Genomic DNA, 24,273 nt, shown 5'->3' with positions numbered 1-24,273 from the left:
TGCCCTGACGCAGGTACCCAGGGCAGGCGTGGGTCCCTTGGCCAAGGCGCCGAGGGGCTCTGCTCTCCCATCAGTGTCTCCATCTCTCGCACTCCCTGTGTGATGGTCAGGGTGGTCAGCGACAGGCTGGGGCTGAGCAGGGAGGAGCCTGTCTCCAAGGAACCTGTGATCTGTTTCTGTCCCAGGTCCTCTGTGCGGCGAGTGGACAGGGAGGTTTTGGGGCCTGGGCTCTGGCGGCAGCAGGGCACCTGGCATCTACGTGACACCTACGTGGGCAGTGCTGGCCCAGGGACTGGCAGGAAAGGGACGCGTGCTAAGTGTTGGTCTCCTGCCCCACCCCAAGGGTCATGCTGGTAGCTCATAAAACTTTACGGAGGACAGTCTGGCCCTTGTTGCCAAGCAAAAATGGCAACGAAGGCTTCTTCCTGTTTGCTGGTTAAAAAACAATGGGTCAGTTCTCTTCTTCCTGGGCACAGAGCTAGGCTGGGTTTCCCCTGTGATGTAGGCACAGGTGGGTGACCAGGCTGCGGCCAGTGGGCCAGGAGCACAGTAGTGCTCCCCACCCCCAGGCCTGGCCACAGACCTCCTGTCCTCTTCTCTCCACCAGCGAGGACTTGCAGGGCAAGGGGGGACGGAGCACATGGGGAAGCAGTCAGGGACCAGAGGGGGTCCCGACTGAGACAGTGGAGCAGAGTTCTCCACAAGTCACACCGGCGCCAATGGGGGCCCGAGACAGACACTGCTGTGTTGAGGGAATTAACCGAACCCGAAGCAGCCACCTGCATTTCTGGCACGAAGCGTGTGCAGACAGGGGCAGTGCGTCCACACGGCACCAGCGACAGCAGAGGCTCCGAGTGCACACAAGCCTGAAGTACGAAGTGTAGTCAGCACTGAGCTGGGTCCTTGGTGGGACCCCAGCTGCAGCCTCCTGAAGAGACAGGAAATGGCCCCGGGAGCTGGCTGCTTTTTCTGACACCTGCTTAGGTTTTATTCTGCTTTTCAACTAAGCCTATGTCATCGTGATGCGTATAAACCCCTTTAATCCTCTCAGGAACCTTAGAGATGGGTATTATCATGCCCTACAGTTGAAGCAACTGAGGCACAAAGAGGTTAAATCACTTGCCCTATGTCACACAGCTGGAAGTGGAAAAGCTGCTTACTTCCAGAGACTATATGGCTCCTGAGATTATGCTCAAATATTATGCTTTATTGGACCCCTCCAATCCTCAGAAAATTAGGTCCCAAATATTGAGCAAATTACAGGGTTCTTCTGCTTAAAGAATCTGTGTCCTCGGGAAAGGAGAAACCAGTTTTTCCCAACTCCTGGATCCACCCCCACCAAGAGTAATTATTTCCTCCCAACAGAGCCCGCCTGAGGTCCCTACTAACCCTGGGCCCCTGCCTTGTGTGATGGATCAAACCGGGCCTGCTTGTGACCCAGCTGGGTAGAGGCGAGGGCACGCACCGTGGGCCACAGCCCTTCATACCTGGATCTGGAGGCAGTGGCACTCTTCTTCAGAGTCTAAGTTGGAAGCTTGGCTCCCTGTCCCTCCTGAGATCGTGTGCCTGGGCCAAAGTCAGTTGTCAGTACAGCCAGGGTCAAAATCACATCTCGGAGGCATCACAGGCAGGCCTACCCTTGGACTGGGTTGGTACAAAGACATCTGCTGATGGCTCCTTAAAGACTCGATCTATGTTTTTGACATGAGCATGGCCCATTTTATTTTTACCCCAAGAAAAATAAGTTATCTCCATTTGAGTGGGAGGGGGAAGCAGGAGGTATGCTGGGAACTCCCAGGGAGTAGGAGCGGTCAAGGTCAAACGTGCGTGCAGGAGGCCAAGCCCAAGCAGCCTGGAGGGAATCACCCAGAGCTCAGAGGCAGCCCACACCTCTGCCACGCTCCCTGCAGCCTTGGTCCTCGCTGCCGGCTCTTGGCCCTGCATCTGGACACCCCTTCTCCCCCAGGCCCAATGCTCTCCAGCAATTCCGTCTCCTTTCTGGCTGCTCCTGAGCACCGGGCGTCGGAGTGACAGAGCTCTCAGAGCTGACGGAAGTGCAACAGGAAACCAGGGCTGAGCTAGCACCAATTTCAGACAAAACTCCCACGGAACCTGCGGCAATGGCCTCAGTCTTTGACCTCCAGCCCTGACACAAAACACATCTGAGTGACTGCTCTTTGACTAGACTCATCCTGCGTGATTTCTGCTACCCTCAACCATCAGGAGTAACAGAAATGGCGCCTTCTGCCCAAAGCACCTGGGGCCTGGCGGGCAGTGCTGTGTGCTGAGGGTGTGACTGTGTGAAGCCCCTGGTCTTGCCTGTTGGCCAACAGTGAGCATGAGGGCAGCGGATGCCCAGGCAGTCAGGCTTCTCATGTGACCCAGCTCCTGCCAAGCAGAAGTGACCCTGGAGAAGGCAGAAGGCATAACCCCAGGACCCTCCTGGAAGCACAGAGACACAGCAGCTGGTCCTTCTGGGCCTGCTGGGCCAGTGCCGTGTGGGGTTCCCCAGCTCCAAGAGCAGGGCCACAGCTCCCCTCCTGGCAGATCTTCAGCCAGGCTCTGTGAGGTGTCCCACAGAGACCCCTCCTAACACTGGCTCCCCTGTCCTTCCAGTGATGGGGCACAGTGCCCAATGCCTCACAATAATAATGATGCTAACTGAAGAGGAAGGTTCTGTGGGTTGTGATGGAACACTCACTGGCAGAGAACTTCCACACCCCTCAGAGTTCCAGAACATTCTGCTGTCTCCTGGGACCCTGTCTGGGAGGCTCACCCAGGACTCACTTTGAGTTTCATAGAGAGCGACCTCCCAAGCATGCAGATCTGTGATCCAAAGAGCGATGTTGACTCTTTCATTCCCAAGGGCTGGGGTGAAAGTTGGGGGGCCCACTCTTGAGGCCACTTGATTTTTATAAGATGATGCAGCAGGCTCTTCAGTGCAGCCAGTTATATGGAAAACGCTCCTGAGCTGAGTCACGACGCCGTCTTTGTAGAGTAGCTGCCCTTTAAATTGGTTTCAGGGAATGGTATTTCAAACTGACTGTGGTCCATTATGCAGGTAGCAAGAATTTGGCCCAATCAGTACTTATGAAGGAGCCCCACCAGGCAACAGAGGCGTTTCCCTGGGTCCTCCGGCCAGTGCTTCCAGCTTAGTGTGTGCGCAATCCAGGGTTTTGTGAAAAGGAAGATTTTGGTTCAGCATGTGCATGTGTGATATATGTAATGTATACTGGTGTGTGTATATGTGACACACACATATATGAATATGTATATATGTATATGCACATGAGTGTGTGTGTGTGTATATAGGTATGAAAATAAATCAATAAATGTACATATAGGACAGAGCAGTGTCTCCCCAAATTCACATGTTGAAGCTCTAACCCCCAATGTGACTATATTTGGAGGTAGGGCCTTTAAAGAGGTAATTATGGTTAAATGAGTCACAATTACGGGGCCCCAATCCAATAGGGCTGATGTCCTTATAAGAAGAGGGAGAGCCACCAGGAATGTGTGCCCACAGAGAAAAGGCCACGTGAGGGCACAGGTTGAAGGCCACCGTCTATAAGCCAAGGAGAGTGGTCTCGTCAGAAACCAACCCTGCTGGCACTCTGGGCTTCTAGCTTCCAGAACTGGGTGAGAAAATAAATTTCTATTGTTTAAGGGGCCAGTGTGGTATTTTGTTAAAGCAGCCCAAGCAGATTAATACACACACACACACACACACACACACACACACACACACACACACACACACACACACACTCTCTCTCTCTCTCTCTCTCTCTCTCTCTCTCTCTCTCTCTCTCTCTCTCTAAAGGTTTCCTCCTGAACATCCTGTTCTCCTTTAGCCTTGAAGGGGAAGGCGTCATACCTTCCCGGCTTTTCCAGAGGAAGAGGACGGCGGCCCGGTGAGGGTTGGAGGAGCACAGGAGGGAGGACGAAGCAGCAGAAGGAAAGCCTCTACTGTCCGGCTGAGGGTCACAGCGCAGAACCTGCCGTTCTGAACGCTCGCACTGCACTGTTGTGTCTGCCTGCTTCGTAATCTGGATTTAGTACCTGTACGATTTGGGGAGCTTGGAAAATGCGCCCAACCCCTCATTTTGTGCCTCCTTTAAATTACTTTGTTTTAGCAACAGAAATCTGTTTTACCTCAAGAAAATAGTTCATTCTTCAGTGCTGAAGCGGGGTTAAGGCCCCAGCCCCCAGGAAGCGAGCTTCCGGCGTTGGCAAGGAGCACCCCGCTCAGCCGGGGGAGAGGGCAGGAAACGAGAGGACCCTGGCGTTCGGGCTTGTTTCCCCGTGTGCACAAGGAGGACGCGGGTAAACCAAGTTGGGTTGTTGAGGCCGTTATGTTTCAATCTCTGAAATGCTTAATGAGAAAAACAAACCAAGAAAAACACTTATAGGGATTGAAAAATCCCAACAATGTTCCATTGCCCCGCGAGGGGTGCCCTCCCAGGGTTTAGTCTGTACCCACCCAACCTGGACGAGAACGGGACTGTCTGTGCGTCTCCCGGCGACTCAGAACTGCACGCGTGGGTTCAACACAGGAAAGTGAATCAGCAGCGAGGGTCCAGGCTGCTCGGGCTGGGCGGCCCCAGCTTGGGACCAGGTCGGACCTGGGGCAGGGCAGGGCGGGGCGGCCTGAGATGGGGAGCCGACCCCGGCCGGCGGGCGGGACGCGTCCGGGGCGGGGACCCGGGCGGAGAGCGGACTCCGACAGGGCGGACCCCGGGGGCGGGCCCGGGCGGGGCGGGCCGGGAAGGCGGAAGGCCTCGGCCGGCGCGAAGGCCGACCGCTGCGTGGCTGCTCCGGCGCCGCTGTGGGATCCACCGGCCCCGCGACCCCAGCCCGCGGCGCCATGGCTTCGCAGCTGCTGTGGATCTGCAACTGGAGCACGCTGGGCGTGTGCGCGGCGCTCAAGCTGCCGCAGATCTCCTCCGTGCTGGCGGCGCGCAGCGCGCGGGGCATCAGCCTCCCGAGCTTGCTGCTGGAGCTGGCGGGGTAAGGCCGTGCGGCGGGCAGCCCTCTCCCCCCGGCCTCTGCGGCCTGAGGGGTCTGGGAGCCCCCGGAGAGCCCCGGCTCTCCCCACCGAGGGGCGGGGAGCCGAGCAGACTGCGCTGGGAGCGGCGCCCGCCTCCCCCGCGCTCTGCGGCTCCCCGAGCGTGTGTGGTTACGGAGTGACCGCGCACGCCCATTCTACAGATAAGGAAAGCGACCCCCAGAGACCCCCATCAGCCGGTTGGTGACACAACCCGCCATCCGGCTTCGAGGAGGCCCCCTGCACCTGCCGCTCTCGTGCACATCCGGCATGAGGCCGCCCCCGCCGTCACCGCCTCTCTCAGGGCTCGGTGTCCTCACCTGCAAGATGACGGCTTGGACTTGAATTCTCAGGACCCTCTGTCTTGAAAGCTGCGCGTTTGTGGGGTGGAGAGGTTGCTCAGCTAGGGGAGCTCTTTGTGGGGCGGGGGTGGTGCTTGAATCTGCGCAGGGAAAAGGGGCCGGGGTCGGACAGGCAGGGAGGAGCCAGGCTGCTCCAAGAGTGCGCTTATCCACTGGAAACCCCGAGTGGTGCCCCGACGCAGTATTTAAAGATCTAAACGCGGAAGGCAGAGTTGTATAACTTAGTAGGGAAGACTCGAATTCCTGGGAAAACAGAGGACACGGGAAACCGAGCGCCCCGCCAGCCGGGCCCCCGTTGTCACCGGCAGCTCCGAGGGCCGCTCCTCTGCAGAGGCACCGCCGGCAGGGGCAGCTCAGTTGGCTCACCCCGGGATCGGGGGTAGCAGGGAGCCGGGGTGAGGGCTGGGGGTGGGGGTAGTGTGAGACCTCGGCCGGGTGGGGTGGGGTGCTCCCGGGTGCGCGCAGCTGAGAAGCGTCGTCGGGAAGGCTCGCCCCTCCGTCCCCGGGGTGTGTGAGCCCCGCGGGCTGTGTCTGGCCCTGCGCAGTGGGGCCGCCCGCTGGATGGCGAGGTTTGAGAGTTAGGAACGGGCCCCGCCCCGGGATGAGGGAGGCCGACAGCTCCGGCAGCGGTGCTTGCTCGAGCTGGGGAGAGGATGAGTTGGCCGGGGCGGGGGTGTGGGGGGGTGCTGCGGAAGGCCGCGCAAAGGGGGCTGAGCTGGAAGGGGCCGCGCGCAGGGTGAGCGCAGGTGCCTGTAGAGTCGCGGCGCCCACCTCGTGCAACTTGTCGGCAGGCTGTGCCCGCGTCCGCTCACTCTAATAGCCCACCTTAGCAAAGCCAGCCCTCCGCAGGGCGGGGGAGGCGGCCTAGGGGTCCTGCAGGGGTCACAGTGCGGGCAGAGGCCGCCGGTCGGCCGGCCCCCTGCCCCCAGCGCCGCGGAGAGCCAGAGCCAGGTCCACGCCCTACTGCCGCCACCCTCTCCCGGAAGCCCCCTGGAAGTGGGCACGGCACCCTCCACTGGACTCCTATGCCTTCTGGGCCCACCTCGGGCAGTAGTTTATCACAGGGTTTCTCATGAGCTCGCTCTGTGTTGCCCCTGTGCCGTCTAAGCATCATCTCATGCACTCCTGACAGCCCGAGAGAACCGCTTTTCTCTCCAGACAGTAGGAACCTTAGGCCAGGGAGGTGAGCGCCTTGCCCAAGTTCACGCAGCGGCACCACTCCTGGCTGCCCACCCTCCCTGGGTCTTGCAGTTTTCTAGGCTCATCTACAATATTGTGGGTGGGGGAGGGGTTGGCGGGTACCTTACCCTGTTCCCCTTCTCCCTCCTCCAGCCTACTCTGGTGAGGGCCAGCCGGCTGGGGACGCTGGCCCCCCACCTCCCATCCATCCTGTGACCCTCCTCCCCGCAGCCCAGTTCAGCGGGGCCAGGAGCGGATGGGGCACGGCCCCTGGCCGCATCGGCACACGCCCTCCTAGCTTGGGCCAGGAGGGCTGTTAGGTCCGGATGAAGGGCGGGCACTCTGACCCACCCCTGGGAGGACCGGAGGTGCGGGGGCCTCACAGCCGGCGCGAGGAGACAGCGGGTGGTTCAGGTCTGAGCCGCTGACGGGCTGGGGTGTGTGCGCCGGGAAGCCAGGAAGCTTGGCCTCTTCTCCCGAGAAGGGTGGGATCCTGAGGTCTTTACCCACCCCCTGCCCCCATCCCCATCCTCTTCAGGGCTGGAATTTCCTTAAAGGAACTGAAGGTTGCTCTTCATGCCTTCCCAGCACTGCCCCCTCCTCAGCTGGGCGGCACTCCGGAAGGCCACCGGGATCGTCCGGGTGATGTCCTCCCTCCTCAGAGCCCGGGCTCGGCTCACTGCGGTGCCCAGACAGGCCCAGCCGTAGGAGCCCCGCCTCCGACCCCCGCCGGGGGTGGCACACAGCTCCTCGATGTCTCTGCTGGCTGTGCAGTTCTGGTGTGTGACCTTCCAAGGCGGCTGCTGGTGCCACTGCCTGAGACCCAGGCTTCAGGGGCAGGTGCACGTGGGTGCAGAAGCCCTTTCTCTTCTAATCCTGGTGGTGTGGTTTGTCCCCCAAAAAAGTCGTTTATAAGTGACCACCATAAGGGACTTGTATATATGTCCAGCCAGTACTGGTTGCTCCAAAAATCCTGGAGATAATTAGATGAACGTTGCATCCTTTTTGGTCTGAATCCCCTTCCTTGACGTTTGCACGCTCCAACGACAAGTTCCGGGCTTCACTGATGAGCCTGTGCTCCCGGGTGCTGGCCGGCCTCCCCGCTCTGTGCTCAGCGCGCTTCTCTCTGCAGGTTCCTGGTGTTCCTCCGGTACCAGTGTTACTATGAGTACCCGCTGCTCACCTACCTGGAGTTCCCCATTCTCATTGCACAAGGTAAGCAGGCCACCCCTCTGAGCCCTCTGCCCAAGGGCGGCCCTCGGCTTCCCTCACCCCGGGCCTTTCCCTTTCAGACATCATTCTCCTGCTGTGTGTCTTCCATTTCAACGGGAACGTGAAGCGGGCAGCTCCATACATAGCCCTGTATCCTTACAGCATCTACGAATCAGAGAGGGACTGGGTGCCCCTTGCTAATAGTATGCATCATCAAGAAGAGTCTTTTACCAGATATGTGGTCCTTTGTTAAACTTAAAAAGAAACCGAAATGCAAGACTCCGTGTGAGCAAATACATCTTCTCAACCCAGTGCACCCAGTGCAGTGCAGTCCCTGCCTGGTGGCCTCCCCTGAAAGACTAGGGCATCCCGGTGTGCCCACAGACCAAGCGGGACTGAGATTAGCACATCCCTGCTGAGCGTGCTCAGCTACAGAAGCACCCCTGCTAAAAGTGACATCCATCCACCTTGATTCTTGAACCAAAGGGAGACATTTCTTTCTTCCCCAAAGATGTCCCCAAAGTATAAACACAATGCCACTAACACCGCTGGCCAGTGGGCTTGCCGCCGCGGGGTGGGGGGTGGGGCGGGCCCCGGATGGCTTGTTCAGAGTGAAGACACCGGGCGGATCACAGTGGTCGTCAACACAGAGATAGCCCCACTTACCCGGCACCTTCTGTGAACCAGGGCAAGCTTTCATTTCAGTTCTCTTTGTAAAAACTGTTATTCTCTTGTTGAACTTCACACTCCTTAAAAGGCTAGGAAATTCTTTTGTGTGGCTGTTGGTTAATCCACCCACTCGTGTGAACTGATCTGAGCTGTTTACTTACACATTCTCAGGGTGGAGGAAAGAAGGACGCCAGAGGCCGCCTGCCCCAGTGCTGTGGGGATATGGGGCGTGGGAAGCAGCCGCAGCCCCACTACTTGGGCAGGCCTTGCACATGGGCCATGAACTCTCCGAGCTCTGTCTGTGAAATGGGATAGAATGCCTACCTTTTAGAGTAGTTGCAAGAACTGAAGTCCCAGGAGCCCAGGAGAAGATGAGCAAGTGGCCGAGTGCAGAGTCATCGTGGCTGTCACTAGAAGCCTGTCTGGGAACTTGTGGATTCAGTCCTGACCCTCTGCTGTTTGATTGAGTTATAAGCCCCCTGACTCAGGTTCCATCTAGAAAAAGAGGGATTGCATGGGTCTGCTTTCCTTCCCACATCCAGGTTAGTCCCAGCTGGTTACAGAGTGCTTGAGGGATGAAAAGCATTGTGTGATTCACTTTGTAAATAAAATGCAACAACTTATCTGCAGATGGTGAGGCTGTAGGTTAGGAAATGCTGGTGTTGGTGGCACCTCTGTGGCATCAGCCAGATGTTTCTGACTCGCTCCTGTCAGTTGTGATGTGGGAGAGCAAAAAAGTAGGGTGCCGTATTACCATTGAATTTTTCTTTTAGCAGAGTATTTCCTAAATATTGCACAGGACATTCTTCTATTAAAGAATTATTTGTTAATTCACCTGAATCTATAAGTGGGTGTCCTGTATTTTTATTTGCTAAATATGGCAACCCTACCAAAAAAGTCATCTCTAGGACTTCAGAAGCTGCTACTACTGGTCAAGTTTTATAAAATGTGTATTTGGAATGAATAGAGTGAGGTACAGTGGTACAAAAGTGGGTATAATTAATTTTGAAAATTGAATTAGGGAGTTCTAAAAACAAGCTTTCATCTACCTAGATTCAGGCTGCCTCTCTAATGTTGACCAGGTTGCTGGTATTTAGTTCTGACTTTGAGTACAGGGCTTATCTATATCAATCCTTCATTTAAATACTGTCATTAACTAGTGGGTTAGGTCCCTACAATGTGCCACAAGGCCTTGAGGAAGTAGAAAGGGCCAAGGTCCATTTAAATCCATACTAAAAGGTCCAGAGTAAGTCCACTTTGCAGATAAGCAAACCAAGGGCAAGAGAAGAAAAGTTACTTTCCCAAGGTCACAGCAGAGGCTCCTAGCTGTCCCCTCACTGACCTGGCCACCCCCTCTCCTGAGTTTGTCTCAGCTTCTCCAGCTGGGCTTTCTATTCTCGCAACATCGCTGAGCTTGATGAAAATCAAGTATCATTCCTCCTGTCCCCTAGCAGTGCTCACGCCAGCTGTAGCATTTTCACACCGTAGTGGGAAAGGGACAAATCAGTAAACAGTGTCATGTGACACTGGCTTTGCAGAACACACCTACTCTGTAATGTGGGACCTCTCTCTGAAGAGCTTTGACATTGCATTTGAGATGTCTGTAAGGTCAGGAATAGTTAAAATCATCCGCACTTTTCCCAACTCTAGGAAGAGTCCACAGACACAGGGCTTTTTGTAATTTCTTCCATAATCTGCTTCTGTTTTTTTGGGCTCCTAGCAGGTGTTCACTTAAACTGTTTTGGTCTTTTCCTAATCTGACAAGTTCTGGCAGAGCCATTCCCAAGCTGACTTACATGTGTAACCTCTGCGGTCTCGGTGTGTTTCCAGAAGTTCGGGGCTGGGGTGGGGAGGATGGGGTGTTGCTGACAGCCGAGCCACTCCCTTAGCACTTGGTAAGATTGGTGTCTTCGTGGTTTGTGCTCACCCTGCAGAAGTGGATCATAGATCTGGCCCTGGTAAGTAAATTACCCCTTGAAAAGAAAATGTGTGTAACAGCAGTCTGTCTGTCCCCCTTCTCCATGCCACCTGCCCTGCAAAGAACTTTATAGATCAAATGCTTAACCTGCTAACTTTTCAGCTGTACCAAAGGACCGTGGCATGAAAGTGAGTGCTATCCAAATAGCAAAAGACATCATTCTCACTTAAATGTATGGGTTTTTTTCCTTACTTCCTTTTTTGGGGGCCCATAGAGACTAGATTGGGGAAGTGGTCAGTAGCTGAATGCAGAACTGAGTGTAAGTTCAAGAGCTTCTTATCAGGTATGTAATTACATACTGGCCACCACATACTCCCTCTTTTTCTAACTTTGCCCACCAACATTTATCCCTCCTTGGAAAAGGCTTAGCTCTATACTTTTTTCTTTCCTTGGGTAAGGGCCAGAAATTCCCGAGCCGTGAGAAGAGGATTCTGATGGTGGGTCAGGAAGCGTGTGACCACAGATTTTCTCTCCAAGGTGGCAAAGTAAACGCCAACCAGTGGAAAAAGAGCTGACTGCGATTCACCAGGCACTGCCTACTACCCAAACTCATGACTTTTGCCCCTTCTGGGCACCCTCCCCAGTGTCTCGTCTGTGACCCTTTTTTGGAAAGTGGACTTAACTCCTAGTTACCTTTCAACCTTGTGATGTGCAGAGCAAATAAGCCGTATTGCCATAATAACAAGTAATTCTTTAGAATAACCATGTCCCCAACATTTCACAGGACATACTTACGCCAAAAAATTATTTGTTGCTGATCTGAAATTTACTTTTGTCTGGGTGTACTGTATTTTTATTTGCTAAATCTGGTAACCCTACAAAGAAGTCACCTCTCGGATCTCAGCAGCAGCAGCTGCTGCTGGTCGAATCGGTACGGTTCTGGTTAGTTGGGGTGCTGAGGCCATCGTGAGCCTCCCCCTGAGGAACTCCATCCCAGGACTCCGGGGTTCCAGGCTTATCAGGAATAGGGTGCAGGGTCAAAGGCTGCAGGGTTTTTGTCTCTTTCGTGTCCACCTTCTCAGTGAATGCTCTAGTCTAACCCACACTGATACTCCAATGGATCATAAAGTATAGCTTGTTTCCCTCACGAACCACAGCCTGCATGCCGGGCTCTGGGCTGTCGCTGTCCGCAATGTGTGTCCTGGTGCCTATCTGTAGTGGGCACTGGGGCCTCAGCGACAAGGTGGCTGGCTGAACGATCACAAAGCTGCAGAGAGAATGTTTGGGCCTCAGAGCTCACAAGGGGGCAGAAAACCCTAGGGTCATCTTGGGGAGGGGTGCTGTTTCAGTTCATGAAAAACTCACATTATTGGAGGTGTACAGGTCTGTCACTTTCAAAAGCAAGTGCCAGTTGAGATGGATGAAGCGTTTCCATGCAACTGGTAATTCACATACTCATATAGTTTATTCACAAAAAGATAGGCTTAAAGTACTTTAAAGTGATTCCTGGGACAGTCTAAGCTCCCTTCTTCTTTCCGGTCCTGTTCTGTGCTTTGGAAAAATCTAACAGTCTGCAGTTGAATGGGTATAATGAGATTGCCCAGGCCTTGATTATGCCCCCAAAGAAAACTCCTTCCTGATTCCAGAGATGGCATTTTCTCCCAGAAGCCAGATTGGGTGGAGAACTTAGCGGGCACTGTTAGGATAACCATTCAGCCAAGCCTACCACAGCGCAGGCTGTGCCCAGGGCACGTGTGAGCAGAGCCCTGCCTAAACCCCTGTGTGCAGACTTTCTGACCTCCAATTCCTGTGCCCCTTGGTCCTGACCCACTCCCACTGGCGGTGCCGCCCTGGGTCCGGTGGCCCTCAGAAGCTGTTTCCCCTGAGTCTGCCCCGCCTCAGTCACCCAGGTCACCTGAACTGCACAAGAGCCTTTTCGCTCACAGGCCTCCTGGCTGGCGGCTGGCGGGGCCCTGCACAGGGTGGAGGGCGCTGCAGAGCAGCGGACTAACTCGACAAGGCTTCTGACCTTGCAGGGCAGCAGAGGGCCTGAGTGCCTCAGCAAGGGACACAGGAGAATGGCCAAAGGTTCAGGGCTGAACCTCTGGGGGCTGCTTTGAGTTGTGGCTTTCCCCACACGCTGACACTGCACCTGTGTATTTCTCCCTTTTGGCAGGTGGGGGAGCTAGGCCTGACCAGGCAGTCATTCTTACTCTCAACCTCAAACTAGCTGCTGCCGTGCTATCTCTAACAGTGGAATCGGTGGGTTATAAACGTCTCACTGTTGCATTCTTTTTCACTAAACTTGGGTTTTGACCTTGTACGAATTGGTTATTACTTGACCTGAATATTTGGCTTCAAGGCGCTTTCACTATCTGGTGCTCTTTTGTTTTAACTGAGAGATTCTAACTTTCTTCTGTTGTGTGTGCAAACAGCATTTATGTACTTTCATCAGTGCGGCCAGTAAGTTCGCTCAGCTCCAGTACTTGTGGAGGACCGCGGACTCGGGAGCTGTGAGCGCACTGACGTGGAGCCTCGCTTCCTACACCTGTGCGGGTAAGAACTTGACCCTAGTGGCCGGGTGTCCTTTGTGGGCTTCAGGTGTCTATCCAGAAGTGTGCTAACTTGGAGTCCAGGTGTGAGTCCCTTGAGCTTTACTCCTTTGCAAATAGCTCTTCAGATAGACTCTCCTAGTGGATCCATATTTACAAGGCTGATGTAATAGACCACTCTCCATGCAAGATCCATATTCCAGTTGCTAAAAAAAGTGAAAGCTCCAAAATCTGGCCTAGTAAGTCTTCCTTGTTCTTTGAAAAAGCATCAAGAACTTGATTACACTGAACCCACTAACTTGTTTTGAAAATATGAACCTTTATGATGTAATGGATTGAGATGAAAATCACACATTGACTTTGAGAATGAATATAACTTATAATAGTGGAGTTTTCTGAAGCCATATTATTTGGTCTTAAGAATTCCCATTGTTCATTTGGGACTATCTAAAATACATATATGCCATATTAGGTAGAAACATTAAAAAAATTCAGAGCCAATCACATTAGATTTTCTAGTTTTAGGTATTAGAATTACACCTCTTCATGTTCCTTCTACATCTTAAGGGACCAATTTCTCCACTCAGGGTTGCTGGTAGGGGTCTTTATGTCCAAAGTTATTTAAAAGTGAGATTTCTTGTGTTTATTTTTAGCTTTAAAATGTTTAAGTGTTTTTGGGTAATATGATTTCTGGAATTGCTGATCAGATAAAATTTACTTATTAGCACCTTAATTTTATCTTCTGGTAATTTCATCCTTAAATGATGCTTATTAAATTTTCTTTTAGGAAATCTTAAGAACTTGTAACTGCAGGGACCGTGTATTACATTTCAATCTATTTTGCATGCTGTGCACATGAGTATTTGTTGAATGGATGATAAACTGAGATTTGTAATTTTATGGGAAACAATGTACATCTGGCTTCCCTTTTTGATAGACGAGTCAACAACTTCAGTACTGACTTAGAAATGAATGAAGTGTGCATTTGTAGCACTTACCCTAATTTCCTTCGGTCTCTACTGCCCAGTTCACTTTGGAACTGAGCACTACCATGTAGCATTTATTAAGCCTTTTTAAGAATTTGAGCATCCCTTAGCTACCTTCCTAAATGGATGGAGTCTTCTCTCCATCTACTTAAGACCCAACACTTCCATTTATTTGCTAATCAGGTATTCACATGTGTGTTTAAAGCCTTGGTATCAAAATTGGAAATGGAATATTTCCAATTTGGTCTCTGCCTTTGAGGGTTTAGTTTACTTGGAAGGGAAAATCAAAAAGCTACCATGCCAATACACACTAAGCGCAGTGTTAGGCAGAGGGAGCTTCCCATGGGCGGTTCGGGCAAGAGAGGCAGGCTTGTTTAAAGGGAGGGGTGCCCTCCAGCCGTCCGCACCTGCACTGTGTCAGCCCTACGGGTACCCTGGCTTCTTAAGAGTTTGCCAAGTGAAATGCTATACGAGAAAAATTGAACTGAACAGTACTAGTTAGACCCTGGGAAACTTTGCCTTCTGGGCCTGGGTTTTATCAGTATAATATCTATAAAACAAAGAGGTAGAGTTGAGTGATTTAAAAACATTGTTGTTTTACATTTAATTGTTGTAGTGGGAGACTTACTTCAAATGAAACCTTACCAGAAGCTCCATACGGAAATGAGATTTTCACAAGTTGCTTTTTGGGGTGGCGGACTTGTGACTTGTGGGTAGGCCTGTCAGTGGAAGGGGCCCTGCCCTCACTGGGCAGCACTGAAATACCTTCTAGGAAGAAGTTCATTTATGAGCAGCTTCAAAACCCCTGGGCTAGGTAGGCCGCATGGCTGGATTTCAGATGTTTTATGAGATGCAGAACAATTTAGTATCCTCTACTACCAAAATCTTTCAAGAACGGCCGGCATATATTCCTATATTTAACATGGAGAGACATTAGCTAAGTACTGTCTGAGAAGTTGACATTTATTGCTGAATTTTTTCTTACAGCAAGAATAGTAACGACTTTAATGACCACCAGTGATCTTACAAGTAAGCAAAATATTTTTGTGCTCACTTCCCTCTGAATTTTATGCCATTTGTGTCCTTCATCTGTAAGTTGTCTTGCGGTTTAACAGATCAATTTGGCTCTACTGGGTTCTAAATTTAGAGGCCAGCAACAATACATTCCTGGTCTTCATCTATCACCATTCACTAGGAAGCATCTACTTCATGTAGTACCTGGGATGAAATATGCACAAGATAGTATATTCCTCTTTGTAGAGCTTCTACTCCAGTAGTGGGAATGGACAGTTATCACACAATTAACTACTGGAAAATATTGTGAAAGATTTTGAAAGAGTAGGACAGGATGGGCAACTAACAGGGAAAGAGGGGCTAGCTGGAGGAACTAAGATAAATTTGAGGAAGAGTGAGATTTGGAGGTGGCGAAGAGACTGCTGAAAGGAGCATAGGTATAAAGGTCATAAGCAGAGAGGAGGCGTGGCTTCACAGCAGAGAGTACCCATGGGGCTGGAGGGAGAGTGGGGAGTCAGTCTAATGAGAGGGGAGGCAGTGGCAGTGGCCAAAGTGGTCCAGAGCCTTAAAACTGCCCATAAGTGGTAGAGGGGCTTTTTTAAGTAGGGGAGTAACATAGTAATTTGACTCCATGTCTTGTTCTATTTTTTCAAGAAGAGATACTATGATGGAGAAAATACATGGGTAAACCTAAAAGGAATTTAGCAATTCCTTAGGCTGAATTTTCAACTCCCAAATCAAGCATGCACATTGGAAAATGATTAGAACAGGCAGTGTCACCTATTCTTTGAACACTCTGAGTATGTCCCTGGTGCACAGACCCTTTAAAATAAGCTGTTACTTGAGAAATAAACACTGCTACAGAACACTGGGATGCATTTATTAGTCCCTTCGCAGACTGTATCTCCGGCTCAAATACTCCCCGTCAGCTCTGCGAGAAGGATTAAGTGCTCTTTGGTCACAGCATCAACTTGGGTCAGGTGGGGAAAGGGAAAGGAAACAGGCCTGGGTCTTCTCTGTAATACTTGGAAGAATTCTCTGCATAGAAAGAAGAGTCGAACTGTAATTAAGCACAATAATCCTGCATATTAAAGATTAAGTTTAATAGATGGAGAATGTTCTGTGATTTGCCTTGTATCCAAGGTGACAGCTGATCCTTTAGCTAAACATAAATGTCTTAGAAGTTGTTCTACAACCACACAGATACATTTAATCTCCCAAGTCTTCTTTATCAGGAGAGTATCAACTTATTCTAAGCTACCTTTTCTGCTCCCAGATATGTATGGAACCAAAGTTGTTCAGAAGTTCTTGTGACGCAAAGTTCTAAGTTTCATTTTTAGGGGTGACGTTGTATTTAGGCCTCTACAGAGCAGTTGATTTTGTTTTATAACATGGTAACTTTAATAGGTACCTTTTCTTTTTGACTGATTTCAGTGCTTACACGTTTTGTGATTATGCTGGCTTTAAATATATGGATAACAGCTACAGTACTTCGCTACCGGGTGACTGCTGAAAAGGCTGAATGATGGATATATTACACCTATATACACAGTGGATTTCAAATAACTGGACCAAAGGGAAAAAAAGCTCATTACTAAATCATGGTCTTTAATAAATTTTGTTGTCTCAGAAACTTTGAAGCCAAAGGTATTTTAGACATGAAAGAGCCACTTAAACACTCGTTTAAAATGTCCATTTCCCTACCTCTCCATCCACTTCATTAGGCTAAGGTAGGGCTCAAGCACCTGCAGTTTTGAAGACTGATGATCGATGGAAGTCGTCCAAGAAGCCCATTTTGAGATGATCAAGTTCTCTCTAAAAAGCTAACTACATGTTTTTCAGTGTTTGGAATCAAAGTCATCCTTTCCACAGCATAAGTGAACATGGGGTGGGATTCTGCTTAAAGTCAGAAGTGGAACTGCATTGAACTACTAGGGTTCACTTTGTGGGACTGTTTAATTGTAACACAGAACAGGATGGCCTTTTTCTATCATAATACAGCATAATATAATCCTTAGGCTATAGCAAGGCTTTCCAGGCAAGCCAAAATGTAACTTGAGTTCCTTCACCAGAGCAGTCCTTTAACTTCATACTGTGCTTTTAATTCCTAACAAAAGGTACTTCTACCTGCAGTCTCTACTTACCATAAGGCAATGCCAGTGAACTTCCTGATTCAGGCATGCTGCCATTTAAAAAGGGCTACACCTACTCAAAAAAAACAGGTTTTGAAAATATAAGCAGTAAAAGGTATTATTGCTGGATTTTTGCCCAGTTTTTATGCATTTTATTTACTATACTATCATATTCTAAACATGTTTAGATGATTGTATACTGTATTTTCCTATAAAAGTTTATAAACCTTAACATTTAAAAACTTTCAACTTCTTATTGAATGGCATTGTTATACAAAGTAAATGAGGTTTACTAGAAAGGTTTTAGCTTCCTATGTAAAAATTTTCATATTTTGAACTCTGCTGAATCTTAAAACTGTCAGTTGTTTCAATGTGATTAGTTTTAAGTTATGTAAAGTAGTTTTTAAAATATCAACTGTGCTCAATCCTTTGAGAACTACTGCTTGGGACCAGCAGGAAAAGAAACATGGATCTAAAAATAAATAATAAATCATTCATTCTATAGTTTTAAAAATCATAGTTGTCATTTAAAAAAAACCCAAGTGAATCTTTTCATATGCAGTTATAAATGTAACTATTAGTAAAAATATAAATTATGTGAAGATTTTTAGTCCAATAAATATTTTCTTTAAGAACACTTTTTGTATTACTACTTCTCATTGCCTGAAGCAACTCCATTAAGAAAAAACTATCTTAGGTGAAGAGTTCTCCATTTTTTTCTCCTTGGGAGGGAAGGGAATAAACATTTAAGCTATGCCATATACTTTATCTACCGTATTTAATCCCACAACAATCCTGTATGTAAATAATTTCCATTTTACAATTAAGAACACTGAGGCTCAGAGTGAATAACCTGTCCCAGATCAGACAGCCAGTAGGTTTCCTAGAAAAGAGCCCACTGATTACCAAAGAAATGCTTTTTAGAAAACCACCTGTCAGCACATTACTCCTGACAAATAGCCAGCTGGCCGCTTTTCTTACCCTCCACACTCAAATGGGATTGTTAGGTCTACATGCTCCTCAAAACACTAAGTCAAACCAGAGACAGACTCCTAGTTGAAATTCTGTTTTGTAGTTTTCCAGGTTAGACTACATGCCAGGACCGAAGACTCACAAGTCTGAAACTTTAGCTAAGACCTGTTTGCTATGCCCATTCTTTGTGTCCATCTTCTGGGAAGGCAAGATTTTTTTTGTAAATTTTAGAAAGTTGCAGCATTCCACGATTATTTCACAGGAAAAGTATGAAAATGCTTATGTCTTAATTTATTTTATTTATTTTTTAATATAAAAAGCAGGCATAAGATACAATTACATTACTACAAAGATGCAACAAAATTTAAAAAAAATTAGGGGGGTTATGATTTTTGTTCAAAGGGGACAACTGACCAAATATTTATGATTATCTAAACCATGCAGTTCATAACTTATTACAATTCCTAACAAAACTCATTATTATAAGGGGAAGGGAATCAAGGAGAGGCCCCCCAAGCATAAGATTCAACACTGTCAGACAGTGCATATCTTCAAAGTGCTTTACAAATCAACCATGGTATCTTCACAACATAGGGAAACTGAAGCCTTATTCCAGGGAGGAGAGGTGAGTCAGTAGCAGTGTCAACATAGGCAGAGAAACTCAGAGGCGACTTGCTCTCATCAGATTTTAAACATGCTATTTAAAGCATGTTTCAATAAAGTAATATAGTGTCTTTAAGTTTCTCTATTTTATCACCAGAATCCTGTAAGAATAGGTTAACAGCAGCATAACTGTGGTTTGGCAACCTAGAGTATTCCTTCTTGAGGGTCTACAGACACACTGATACACAAGGAGATCCTTCAGAGCCAGATTCATCTAGCAGAGGTTAGTTTTAGAAAACACTAACCTTTATTTTAGATTTATTGGTGTAGATTTTTAAAAATTTTGCTTCAAGATAGCATGTTTTTTAAAAAAATGAATACATTTCAGGAATTCACCATACATATATTTTATTTTCAACAGTAATACCGGCACCAGTTTTCCTTCTACTTTTGCCTTGCTACCCCACTAACCAAAAGCAAACAACCCCACTAAGAAAATCTCGCTATTCATTATTTACTTCTTAGTTCTCAATAGGAGGTATTTATGGCTCTAGGAGAAATCAGGTGTGAGGAAATAAGCAACTTTCGGTCTTATATTTATCTTGGAAGTTTTGGAGCCTCAAGAAAAAGACGAGCTGATACAAAATTAGGTAGGTTGTGAAACCAAGCCAGTATCTTACTAATGACTGCTGCAAACAGGACACTTGGTGAAGGGCATGCACGCGTGTTAGGTACATGAAACCGGCAATGGGTGAAAAGCAAATTCTTACCCAAGGTCAGAATTTTTTATTAAGCACATTTCCATTAGTTGGACAAACAACCTTATACACCCTTATGTCAAACCATATAATGTGAAGAATCTCCATGGGAGAGATATTTTTCACCCCTTAAAATATCTTTTCCCCCCCAAAACTTCACATTAATTTTCCTTATATAGTTGCATCACACCATGATTCTCCATATTCTCTAATATATACAGCATTCAAAATTTAAACTTGCCATTTTTACTCAAATATTTCAATTACTCATGTGTAAACTTCAAATTATTTCACCTTAATAAAGTTTATTAAAAATATATATATATATATACTCTCCAATTCAGAATACTATGATAGAACCTCCCATAGTGTAACAAAATCTTTATATAAAATATTAATTCAGTCTCCTTTTAATAAGTCTAATGAATGGAAATATTTATTCTATATAAATTTTATATATTTTTCATTTTTTAATCTTACTTAAAAAAAAAAAAGCTGTGCCCCAAACCAGAACTGCAGAACATGTCCTGCGAGGGAAATGGCATGCAAATCTAGTCTCAGCCCAGGCAGCATGAAGGAGTGCAGGATGGGTAGTGTAAGAGCAACAAGATTCAGTTTCAGTCCACCAGTAGGCCCAAAGCCCCTCTTCAATTTCCACAATAGTATTTACAATTGGTAATCTAACTCTCTAAACATCTCTACACTGACTCTAAAGGGAATCAATGAAAAATGTCTACTTCCTTCATTGAAATACTAGATGATATATTTCAATATCATGCCAAACTCTGCATGTATGTGTGTACGAAGAGAGATTGATAAAAGACTATGTAATTTTTTTTTCACTTGCTGCTTATCATTGATGCATATTGTAGCAGTATAAAACATACATTTTTCTGGGATAATGAGAAATAGAGCAGGAATGATCCTACATAAACTGTAACTTTAATAGCATTTAAAAAATATAAATCAATGTAAGTTCCTTTGAGGCTACTCCTTCCCAGTCACCAGTTTTCTTAACCCAATACTGAAATATTGCTATACACAGTTGTGTATTTAAGGGATTACATTTAAATATTTAAAAATATATCTACAGGATGTCTTAGGTCTTCTTCTACTTGACATATTTTTTGAACTTTGAGTCTGAAAATGTAAAAATAATCACAAATGTCTTTATCAGAAATAAAAACACACCTAGAGTAGCCAGCAAATTCAAAACAAAGAAAATGTTTCATAGTCACACACTAATACTGAGGTCTGTATAAAGGGTTGGATGAATAATAGATATACATACAAGATATATTAGTTCCAATACTATCCATTATTGTTTCTATCACCAATACTTTAAAAAAATGCTGTTATACAATCAAAATAGGCTGACATTGATAACCATTATGTGTAAAAATAGTGTACTATTTTTCTTCTGCAAAGCAAATTTGCATTCTAAGAGCTGGTAAACACTTGTTCTTTTTTTAAAAATATAGTAAAGGATTGAGACTTTGAAAAAAATTAAATTAAGGCATTCAAAATGGATAAAGTTGCCTATCATAAAGCATTAGGAAACTGACAATTAACTTCAAACTTTTTGTTATAGTAACTGCTTAAACAGGAGCATGCAGCTTCCCTCAAGTACACAAATGAGTGATATAAACTCCAATATTATGGCTTTATACAAGTGCATAGTTACAACTGCAGTAAGTAATGATATCTGATTAATGTGTATAAAAAAAATAAAGTGGGAAATTAAAAAAACCCTCTTGCAGTATTACAGTACTATGTGTGTATTTGTTAATGGTCATTTCTTAAAGATGTAGTCTGTATCACTGTAGTGGAATCCATTCCGAGATTTGTCTGCTAAATATGCTGGTGATATCTCTCTGTTGAAGCTGAAAAGATGATTTTTTGAAGTTTAATTCTTTTCAATCCTTTTGTGCAGTGTAGTGTGAGTGACTGCCAAAGAGAGCTTTATGGAACAAGTTTAAAGGAGCTGCATATGATATTCTTACTCTATTAACCAGTCACTGTTGGTTCAACTTGTTGCTCCAAAGGAGCCCAGAAAAATCTCTTCGAAGATTTATAATTTATATTGCAGGAATAAAGGGAACATATATATACACGTATATATATATATACACACATATATATATACACATACATATATATGCGTGTGTGTGTATATATATGTATGTATGTATGGGTGAGTTTATCAGTCACTCAGAAAAATACAGCTTTTTAATAAATTTTGGGCCATCATATTTCAGTCTTGTTTTAACTGGGAGAACATGATCACCTTGAATAATGACTGCATTCACAGAAGGCAGTTAGCTGGAAAACAAGGAAAAATGAAGTTAGTTAATACAGTGAAATAATTTAAGAAATTAAATTTTTTGAGAAGGCATTCCATTTATGTCAACTATATAGTCTTCCAACTATGATACTTTTAACACCTAACACAAAACATGTTCACTGTATTACTCTTGTTATGTTTAGGTACATGCAATTATATTCTTATATTTCCCATATTGGCTACAAACATGACACTCAAGTTTAATATGGTTAACTAGCTATCAGGGTTAGAAAATACATCACTGAATAACTCATGAGAATCTAGATATGACTTGGGGATTAACTGTAGCTGTCTCATGTAGCTGAAAGAACAGTGGGCTTATGGACCAGGACCATTTGACTCTTAGACACATTTTTAAAAACTGTAAAATGGGAACAAACACCCTGTTGTAGTAAATATATACAAAATACTCTGCAAATCCTGGTTATAAACAGATCTCAATGTTACATGATTTAAGTCTATGTTTTGCAACATGCTTACTTGTGTTAAGATATCACTTCTCTTAAATCCATTCCATGTAAAAGGTCTGACTCATGGGGTTCAAATTTCATTCAAATCTCCTTTAGCTACTTTTAACCAAACTATTTTGCACTTTCTAAAAGCACAAGAACTTTCACAGCATATCACTGGTAGTCCTCAGCAAGAGTTAACATTGAATTTTCAAAAAGCAAACATTTCACAGCATTACAAAGCAAGCCAAATCAGAAACAGCTATTTCACAGCATTTACTAAACTGACAGTCCATGGTTTGAATTCTTGCAGGTAGAAAGAAGGAAAGAGGAGGGAAGGATGGAGGAACGGAGGGAGGAAGGAATCCAATGTTATGTTCACAAACTGATAAAGTTGTAAGAAGTTGAAAAGATTGTAAATTTTACTTCTCTTAATACGGTTTCTTTGTAATAAACAGGAAGTACCAGAATTAGTTCCTTTTGTTATTTCTGCATGTTTCAGCCAAGATAAAAAATGGTAACTCTAATTGTATTCAAAATATAGCCAATTAAGAATGTGAACATAGCACTTGACTCTTAAACTTAACATGGAAATTTCTGTTAGAAACTTTTCTGTAAACTACTTTTCAAATATATGCTATTAAAAACAACTTAATAAAACTTCAAAGCTAGTCAAATCATGAAAACCCAAGTGCAAATCACATGCACTACTTGGAAGTACTAAAGAAACTCATTTTTCATTTTCTGATTTACCCCATTTATTTCTTCAGAAATCAAATACATCGTCATCATCATCACCACCATCAACATCATCAAATGACCAATCCCAGTCTTTAAATGTCAAATCAAGCAATCTGCAATAGGAGGTTGGCAAATTTATACTCTAACACTCTTTAGAAATGGCAGTTTAATATGCGATGATCTAGAAATCACACTTTGAATGTGCCGTAAGCATAAGCTTTCCCTTCATGAATAACATGATTAAAATTAAGATGGAAGCATACAGGGAAATCTTTATTTATCAATGCACTATAATCACATTGACCAGGTATGCTCTCCAAAATAACAGGGAACTGAGGACAGAGATAATATTTGGGGGTAAGATACCATCTCTCTACCCGGCCCAGATGAAGATGTAACCATCCTAATGGCCAGTTTGATTTGAGAACTAGTAATGCTCAAAATTGGTCAACATTCCCTTCACAAAAGTGCCCAGTTTCTTAGCTCACATTTTCCCAGAATAGTACCATAAACCCTAGTTTAAAAGGGGAGTAATATTAAGAACACAGCTTTCTCCATCTAAGCAGGATCCTACTTGCTCAATGGGTCATCAACATTTATGCTTTCCATGAAAAACAGACAAGGGAAAAACTGTAAGTATATCAAGAGCATTAGCAAGTTATCTTGGCTAAATAAACTGGACTTAGAGCAGGGGAATATGTAGTCTTTTTCTTTTCAACACAATCCAATAAACTATTATTGCAGTCATTTTTATTTTAAAAAATAAGAGTAACTTTTTCATTGTTTATACTGTGACGTTCATGAATCAACTTGAACCAAGGAACTTATGTGGTTTCCAAAGTTTCACCTGTGGCTTCAACTTTAAACTTAAAGTTGGTTCTTGAACTTTAGTGAGTATGATTTACCCAATGCTATTTGTAATGCATATTCCCAGACCTTATCCCAAGAGACTCTGATAAACTTGGCATGAAGAGGGGTGGAGAGTATTTGTATTTTTAAATTAAAAAAGAAAACCCAACTGAGATGATTTCTAATGTAGCTGGTTGACTGAAAATCAGAGTAGGTTTATGCATGATTACTTAAATTTAAAAGTAAACAAACCAACTCACATTATTTCAAAATGTGCTGAATGCAGAACAATGTGAAAACACACAACCGTAGATATAACTATGTATTCACTTAACACATACCACAGCCTATTATCTATTAACTTTTCTAGGCTTACATATAAAGTAACTTTTATCTGTGGTTTCAACTTTACTGCTTGGGAGATTGAGATCTGTAGGCCTTCCTGGGTGTCCAAGCCCAGTTCTAGTATGCTTTATTAAAAAATCT

At 45.9% G+C, this 24,273-nt stretch overlaps 2 protein-coding genes across 15 annotated transcripts in view; one reads left to right on the top strand and one right to left on the bottom strand.

The window, feature by feature from the left end:
• Nucleotides 1-4,332: 4,332 nt before the first annotated feature.
• On the top strand, nucleotides 4,333-17,708 carry SLC66A3 (solute carrier family 66 member 3). 5 transcript variants are annotated; one of them, XM_037026554.2, is made up of 7 exons: nucleotides 4,750-5,010; nucleotides 7,721-7,803; nucleotides 7,881-7,950; nucleotides 10,370-10,427; nucleotides 12,823-12,943; nucleotides 14,913-14,954; nucleotides 16,374-17,708. In XM_037026554.2, exons 1-7 carry the CDS (start codon nucleotides 4,868-4,870, stop codon nucleotides 16,463-16,465), a joined length of 609 nt encoding a protein of 202 aa, XP_036882449.2. In that variant the 5' UTR covers nucleotides 4,750-4,867; the 3' UTR covers nucleotides 16,466-17,708. The 5 variants fall into 5 exon arrangements, with proteins under 5 accessions (XP_073072662.1, XP_073072645.1, XP_036882452.2 ...); XM_073216544.1 differs by lacking the exons at nucleotides 4,750-5,010; nucleotides 7,881-7,950; nucleotides 10,370-10,427 and adding exons at nucleotides 4,345-4,618; nucleotides 7,177-7,428; XM_037026557.2 differs by lacking the exons at nucleotides 4,750-5,010; nucleotides 7,881-7,950; nucleotides 10,370-10,427 and adding an exon at nucleotides 4,355-4,618.
• The window catches only part of ROCK2 (Rho associated coiled-coil containing protein kinase 2), a 171,186-nt gene continuing 162,633 nt past the window's right edge, over nucleotides 15,721-24,273 (bottom strand). For 5 of the 10 annotated variants that reach the window (XR_012122701.1, XR_012122699.1, XM_073216504.1 and 2 more), the window contains 2 exons: nucleotides 22,951-23,051; nucleotides 18,320-21,726 (listed from right to left, as the gene is read on the bottom strand). Coding sequence is in view for 6 of the 10 variants with exons in the window: in XM_073216504.1 (XP_073072605.1) it covers nucleotides 22,964-23,051 (88 nt within the window). In the remaining 4 variants the exon portion in view is untranslated. Of the gene's footprint in view, nucleotides 15,978-18,319; nucleotides 21,727-22,950; nucleotides 23,052-24,273 lie in introns of those variants that run through there. The other 5 variants (XM_073216517.1, XM_073216528.1, XM_073216509.1 and 2 more) reach the window with 4 other exon arrangements.

Source organism: Manis javanica, chromosome 1 (assembly GCF_040802235.1).
Source record: "Manis javanica isolate MJ-LG chromosome 1, MJ_LKY, whole genome shotgun sequence".
NCBI lineage: Eukaryota > Metazoa > Chordata > Mammalia > Pholidota > Manidae > Manis > Manis javanica.
The sequence above is the reverse complement of the archived record's forward strand: the minus strand, read 5'-3'. Positions and strand labels throughout refer to the sequence as shown.